This window comes from Cornus florida, unplaced genomic scaffold (genome assembly GCF_030987335.1).
Source record: "Cornus florida cultivar Cherokee Brave unplaced genomic scaffold, ASM3098733v1 CherokeeBrave_3.0.0_Hap2_Chr05, whole genome shotgun sequence".
NCBI classification, from domain to species: domain Eukaryota; kingdom Viridiplantae; phylum Streptophyta; class Magnoliopsida; order Cornales; family Cornaceae; genus Cornus; species Cornus florida.
The window spans coordinates 105,045,318-105,053,704 of NW_026775575.1; the positions used below are offsets into that span (position 1 = coordinate 105,045,318).

Here is an 8,387-nt window from a genome sequence, read left to right on the forward strand (position 1 = left end):
GTCAAAATCGACAGCAAAATTAGACCCAATATATATATATATATATATATATATAGAAAGAAAACATAATTTATCGTATAAAAACAATGATGGTAGGAATGCATTTTAAGTTAGAAAAAGAGACAGGGGATAATAGAAGAGAGGAGTTGGTGTACCTTCAAAACATTGGACACAGAAAGAGTGTGGGTAATATGTGAGCCACACAAAGGCTTCGATTGTGTTTGAAATGGGCCTTTGGTCGGAACGTTGTTGAACTGCGTTATTCTTCGGCTATGTTGTCTTGTCCCAGCATAAGCCACATGGATGCCACAGAGATGAGAGAGATAGAGATATTATAAGAAATATGTTAATAGATGATCTTATTGTTACGAGCAATGAGATGCCTTTCACCTCTGAGTTTATTGGTGAGCTCTCTCGTATCATCAATGCCATGAGCACTAATCATGGTCTTCCACCATATTCTCGCGTCTTTGGTGAACTTATACGTAACTAAAGTGATCTTTAACCAATTATTGGGCACTGCCATTGTGATACCCTTTGATTCTAGACCCATCATGCACCATGACTAGAGTTCAATTCTAGATCCACGGGTGATTAAGTCCGAGCACAGATTCGAGGGATACCAAACAATTAATATGTAAATAAGCACAGAATACAAAATGAATAATAAGAAATAAATAACAAAGGCTGAAAAGAACTCTAATTATAAAATCCTCAATAGATACTATTGTTAAAATCCAATAATCCAAAATAACTCTATTAATTTAACAATTCGGGAATCCATCAAGTGGACCCCTCATAAAATCTCAAACTGGAAAGGAAATAACTGTAATAAAAATCCAACGCTAAATAAAGAAAGCAGTTCTACGTAGTTGGAGGAGTGAGTCACTGTATCTGCTCTGCACAATCAAGCGCTAACCCTGGAACTAACGAACACCTGAAAAATAGGAGAGTGGGTCAAGCCCACATGCAAGTCCTATCCTACTACGATCCATACAAAAACTCGATACCCAGATACATCCTAGATAGCTCAAAAATAACTAGAATAGTCCATATATGTATAATTACACACTATAGGACGCTCACTAGCCCAACAGGTCTATCTCAGCCTGAGTAGAGATACCATGCAAATCGCACATAACGTGGTCATGTGTACCTAGACCTACCAAGGAACAACACCTATGTCCAGTTATCCATCCTTGACGATATACGCACCCTAACTATGGTCCTAAGACTCAAGCTCATACCATGGCTCCATAACATAAATATAAAGTCCGTATACTCCTAATACAAAATATCATCCATCTAGTATAGTGGCCTGATATATATATAACAATCCATCCAGAAACCAAAGTAGGTCATTCAATTATTTTATTGACATGACACAAATATGAGTAAGACTTAACCTTTATGGTTAATCCATATCTCAATCCAAATTAGGTAGGACTTAGTATTTGAACTAATCCATCCCTAGTATGCCACCGTCCCATACCGGCGCATACAATCCTCTAATTAGCATAATTGATAAAATAACACTAGGAATTCATCAACCATTCTCCAAAATATGCATCAATATAAATTAATACACATACAATGATATTAGGTATTCATTATAGAACTTAAAAAATCATGTTCCAACTATTTAAATTGCTAAAATCAATTAAAAATTTTAAATCTTCCAAATCGTTCTTAAATTGATACAGTTTATAGCAAATTAAATATCAATTTAATCACAATCAAGCATAGTTATTTTCAAGTAATTCATTATACTTATATCTATATTTAAATATGTTTAAACAATATTAAATCATATTTACAAGAATTTCCAAGTTCCAGTATTTAAGTTGATTAACAACCAAAGTGCAACATGTATGATTTTTCCCTAAGTTCACACTGTCCATTCCTTAATCCATTTATGAATTATTGTTTTCCTATATTTTTACAGGTCTATGACAATCATATACATCATTTAAAACAATTTAAACGAAGTAAAAATACCCTGTACAATCCAAACAATGCCCTAAAAACAGTTAAAACGTAACTCGGGACGAGAGCATGCTTTCATAAGTTGAGAGCCTGCTCCATTAACTTGGGAACCGGCTCCCTAACTTTGGGAGCAGGCTCTGTGGAGCTAGGAGCCGGCTCCACACTCCTTGGAGTCGGCTCCATTGATGAGGGAACTTGCTCTCTCCTTTTGGGAGCCTACTTTCTCACTCCCTAAAGCCGTTCACCTTTTCTACGTCGTCTCCCTCGCCTCCAGCGATTCCCAGGCCTTTGTAATTCTTTTAATACTTGTTCCAGTGTTTAATCTATATCCCAGAACATTTATAAGGCATTGACATGCTTCAACGATATCAATTAAACCAAGCTTAAACTTAAAGACAGTAGGATTCAATTAAAAGCTTTAAGAATTTTCAAACCAGTTAAATTCAACAAAGCTAAATACAGTTTAAACATGCATTCCAGATATGTTTTAGCCTTAATTAAACCCCTGGAGTCTACCTAGGCATGCACAGAACACAGGTTTAAAGGAAGGAGTTAGAATAGAGACTTGCCTTTAGGTTTCCGTTCAAAACCTTAACATGTCGTCTCTACTAATTCCGGCAACCTTACTGCTTTCACCGACCACTGTTGCTCCTGATTCAACCCACAAGCAAGCTCAATTTCCTTTCCTTGGTTCAGTCTTAGTCTAAGCCAAACCCTAGCTTTCCTCTTTCTATTTCTTTCTGTCTCTCTGTGTACGGGGAACTGGGTTTACAAACCCTTGGTAGACATACTGTTCTTTATATAAGCTAATATAAAACCCTAGTCCACTTATAATTGGAGACAAAAAAACCCAAATTAAATTCTAGTCGACCACAATGTGAAGAAAATAAAACAAAACCCTAAATTACAATTAACACATTTAAATATTAAAATAATTACGTTAATCAAAGAAAATACTAATAATACAATTAATGTAATTATAGAAAAAATAAAATACAATTAAACAATTAATTAATTCAAATAAACACCATTAAATAAAATAATTCATCAATTAATGCAAATAAACACGCCAATAAACAATTAAATAATTAAAAATGCAATTTAAACAATTAATTAAATACCAGGACTATCCTTTTAAAATTAGGGGTATTACAGCCATTGCCCCAAAATACTTTTCGATCTGCTTTAACCAATTATCCATGACCATTGGATCCGGACCTCCTTTAAACGATTCCTTCATAAGCTTATCAAACTGAATAATGCACTGAAAGTTCCTTTCTATCTCTGTCTCATGTGGTTGAGTAATTAGCTGTTGTATCACTTGTGGAACAGTGGTACGTGCTAAACTCTAAAAAACTGAGGTCACATCCCTCGTCAACAAGGCCTCGTCTATCGGTACTTGTGGATTGACATCCACTTCTACACCTTGGTTCTGCCCCATTAGGATCGTGTCATGTGGGGATTGCCCTTTATCTACTCTCTCTTCAACTCTACTCAAATGTGATACCCCCGAATTTTCACGTGTAGGTTGGCCAGGCCCACATCTGAAGGCCTGGGATATTAAAAACAATATAATAATAAACGAACACATATTACAAAAAGAAATAAAGAGAATAAATAATTAGCTGAAAGAAATTCTATTGATAGAATAAATTATTCCTTACAAAATAAATTTCATAAATCTAAATCTCTAATAATACAACTCGGGAATCCTGTAAATCAATGACTCTTAAACCATGTACTACTAACCCATCAGTTCATACATAAATAAACTAACATCTATCAAGAAATGCCAACACTTCTTACAAGTAGATGAGATGAGTATATGAAAGACAAGTCTCCAAGTTACGGATCCTCAACCTCGAGATTGGAATCTCTAATAACTTAAAAAATAAAGCGTAGGTTAGACCCACGAACAAGCTCCCTCTACCAAATTTTTGAAAATTGATAAATAAAACATCTCTAACCAAAATATCCTAATTAAAGTTTTAACCTTTAATATAAGATGATAGTAAATAAATAATTATACAATATAAAATTCACGTCCATCCTTGAATTCCAAAACCATATAAAAATGATTTAATCATATACATACTCAAAACAAATTTTCAAATATAATTCCCTTTTTAGGAAACTTCTTTACACCAAAAAATTCCGTTTTAAAGAATTAAATAACCATTTAATAATAAATAACAATTCAAGGAATATTTTCTTTAATCTAATTCTAATATCCTCCAACATATGATTTTATTTATAAAAATCATTTAGAAATAATTTATACTTTGGCAACTCATCCAAGCCTCTACAAGTATGTTTTCTTTCTATGGGTCTGTAGAGGAGAAGGAGATGAGTAACTTTCCCTTTTAGAGTACGCTCAAAATCATGGGTTAAGGGTCTCTAATCTAAGTTTTCCCAAGCTTATACATGGAGGTTGATATTCTATAGATATAAAGAGAGAAAATGAAAGAGGAAGATGACGAATTGTGGCCAAACAAATCATATATATAGTCCCACACAACTTTCCTCTAATCACATCATTTAACTCAAATTTTCATAACTAATTATTCCCTTTCTCCAATTAACTTTTATGAAACTACACTAAGGCAATATCCCACCAAAAAGATAACAATAATGTCCTTCAATGGCCATTCATTTAAGCCCTCGCCATTTTCGCACAATCGGGGCGACCCCGGACCCCTAAAAATTAAAAAATGACCATAATGAACTCAAGTGAGTTTCTAAAGGTTCTAAAACCAAATAAACGTCCCAACCAACTCCCGGAACATCTTGGCATGCATTCCCGTGCACAATTAAGGTAAAAAATAAAATGGCCAAAAAATACCGAAAAATCCAAGACGTCACATTAGCACCCTCCCTTCACTTCTAACTACTAACTCCTAAAATTTTTGCCTTCAAGAAGGAGAGAGAGAAAAAATAAAAAATGAAAAATAAAAAAATGGGTCTTCTTATTATTAGGCACCAGTTGCTTCTTAACCCCGTATGGTGGACAAGCATGCTGTGGGAGGTCTTGGAGGACTAATTGGAAGAAAGAAAGGAGTTGAGGCTATCAGAATCAGCTACAAAAGAATCCATTTGGGGTCTGCTTCACCAAATGTGAGATTCGGAGTTTAATTTATGCTTGAGGAAAGTGTTAAGCAACCATGTCCCTTCGCCCTAAATTATGGCTTTAAAGGTGAGAGAGCATGCCATATCAATGCACATAATTAGATACTGAAAGTGATGAGAAGAAGGTGAGTGGATCCGGTGCAATACTCACACTTGTTATTCGATAGTCCACGTCACTCATATGTGTAAATTATATACGTTTGTGATTAATGATGATCGTCGAATGCAGTACAATAAAACACTGATGGCGATCCAGACTCACTAAGTAGAAGCAGAGCAAATATTTAGGATAAAGATTGGTTTTAAAAGACCTATCCAATTAACATGAAAAGAAAATCCCAATTAATAGATTCGAGTCATCAACCACATCAAAAACCCAATAAAGGGAAATATATATAGAGAGAGAGTTCAGCTTGAAGAACACATCTTTTCATCATCCCAATCACTCGAGGTCTTAATACAAAACATAATTACAAAATTGGGTTATAACCCATATAAAAAAGAAAAACTCAGTACAGTAGAAGAAAAAGAAGAGGAGTTTAAGTAAAATGACTCATTTGTTCATCTCAAGCAGTACTTCAGGGCTCTCCATGATACTCTCTAGAGAGGGCTTCCACCCTGCTGCAACTCTCTGCTCTCTCCCTCTCTCAATCTCTCCCAACACATCTTCCAACCTCATCTTCTCTCCTTTGTTCTTCAGCTGAAACAATAGCAATTCCGACTCTTCCTTTGTCAACACTACTTTGATCCTCATACCACCATTTTCCTTAACAAAACCACCATTTTTTACTTCTTCTTCCCCTCTCTCTACTTCTTCGCTATGTCTGATTGTCTCTATGCAATTTCCCATGATTTTGGAGTACCTGAAAACCACCTTTTCTACCAGAAAACCACTCAGAATGCGATTTGGACCCTCTGAAAACTGCTTTTGGGGATCTAGAAACAAACTTAATAATTCAGTGGTTGTTAAAGGTATCAACTAGTGCATGTGAGGGTGGGGACTATTAGTATTTATAGGGGTTGAAGTTGAAGTACTTCTAATCATAGTAGTATTTAATTGTATGACTGTTTCTTCACGAGAATTGTTTTTCTTTGCTTGCTAAGCGACAAATATTAATCACCATTACTTGTGCTCTAAAAAAAAAAAATTTGCTTATAACCAAAATTTATTTATTTACCCTTTTCTTAACAGAAAAAAAAAAAAAAAAAAACACAAAACAAACCTAAACTTGGAGCCATCAAATTTTTAGGGAAAAAGGAGGTTGTTGTTTTATACCATTACGATAGAATCCATTGATAAAAAGCCACATTCACTATAGATTTTAGAAGAAGATGAAATGACATTTGCATTACGCTATATTTTTATTGATAAAGTGACAATTCATTATATATAATCAACAACACACATATTTTATAAAATTTTGGTAGACTCGTCTTATCTCATAAATTACATTTGGTTGACTCATTAAATGAAAAAACTAATAAACGGAGTGGAATTTGCGACAATTCCAACAACTATTACTAGAAATGAATTTTAAAAGTACCATTACTAAATGAAATTTCAGATTTGACACTAAAAAAAAAAAATTCAATAATTAGACCAATTTTTCTTTTGTTTGAAAAAAAATACATTTTCTTTCATGTCATTTGTTATTATTTTCCCTTACGTTAGAGGCTATTTTTTTAAAAAAATAAAAATTTATAATTATAATACAATTGGTATTATTATTATCTGCAAACAATAATGAATATATATATATGGCATTACTGTTGTTATTTTCACAATAAAAACAACAACAGTTAGGTGCATCGAAATTTCGTTCAAAATGGTCTCTTAAAGTCATAAAAAAAAAGTCTTAAAATCACCAAATCCCGGACACAATCACGGGTACAAAGCTATGCTGAGGTTGAAGACTTGTAGCCCCACCACCAAAACCAATACCTAATAATTTGCATGATGTATCTGCTTATATATTTATTTATGGAAGACCAAATTGGAATTAGGAAGCAATGTCGTTTTTCACGGGCACAAAGCTTTATTTTTATTATTATTATTTGGTATTGGTGGATAAAAAATCTTATAACTCCTATAGAATGAAATTTCAAAGTAAGGTAAACACTAAATAAAAAAATTAAAAATAATAATAATAATAATAATTTCTAACCAAGGCCCCCAATAACAAGGACTTTTGTTGCCTTGGACTGTAGGTATGGACCTATGGAGTGGGACTCTTTGGGTCATATAGGTCCAGACTCAAAACTACTCCGCAGTCTCAAGCTAACAACTTTTCCCCTTTTTTTTCTCTTTTTTTTTTTGTATTTTATTTTTGAATGGACCCTCCAATTATTTAATATTTTGAGGGTCATTTATGATAATTAATGTTATAATTTGGTTGTACCCATGAGAACAAGCGTACTCTAAATAATAATAATAATATTATTATTATTAATAGCCTAATTGGTTCACATGAATTGCGCAACACTTTATTCAACTTTTTTCTCTTAAAAATATGCAAACTGGACTTTCATGTCTTTTCGTTTTGAACTTTAAGTCTAACAAACTTCCTCAACCAAGTTGAATTTAAGACACAAAAAGCCAAAATTACTACACTTTTTATTGCTGAAATTGCGAAATGCTTTTTATTCACAACATGCCTTTCTTTAGTTGGTGCATGGACTCCGATAAGCGTGAAATTTCGTTTTCATTTTTATTTTGAGTCACTCCATATATTTTGTATCACGATAGCATAAACTCGTCATGAGTTTTTTTTTTTTTTTTTTTTTTTAAAAATATGTTTTTAGTAAGAAATAAGTATAAATTTATAACCAACGAGTCATATCATTGTGTTGTCCACGTTAAAATGATTTGACAGTAGATGAATCATAATTCAATGCTTTAAAATAAAATCAAACAAGTTAGTCAAAGATAACAATTTAATTTGGTTGACTAAAATAAATAAATAATTAAAATGTGTGATCCATTTTAAGTGAATTTTAATCCAAAATTTTAATCATTATATTATTATTTTTCAAATCATTAAATATGTATCTCAATATTTAAGTATGATTAGATTTAAAAAAAAAAAAAAAAAAAAAAAAAAAAAAAAAAAACAGAGAGTTTATCATTAATTATATGTTTGGATAAGAAAATTAAAATTTATATGAGATGGATGTGAAGTAGAAATCACCCAAACTTATGGTAAGAAATTATTCACGGTACCCCTAACACACACAATGATTCTATAACTCGAAAGAAGCTGTCTTATATGTTCTAG

At 32.7% G+C, this 8,387-nt stretch overlaps 1 protein-coding gene across 1 annotated transcript; it reads right to left on the bottom strand.

Annotated features, from left to right (window-relative positions):
• Window positions 1-5,665: 5,665 nt before the first annotated feature.
• LOC132309900 (uncharacterized) lies at window positions 5,666-5,962 on the bottom strand. Its single transcript, XM_059808159.1, has one exon. The coding sequence runs from the start codon at window positions 5,960-5,962 to the stop codon at window positions 5,666-5,668; it is 297 nt and encodes a 98-aa protein (XP_059664142.1).
• Window positions 5,963-8,387: the final 2,425 nt, after the last annotated feature.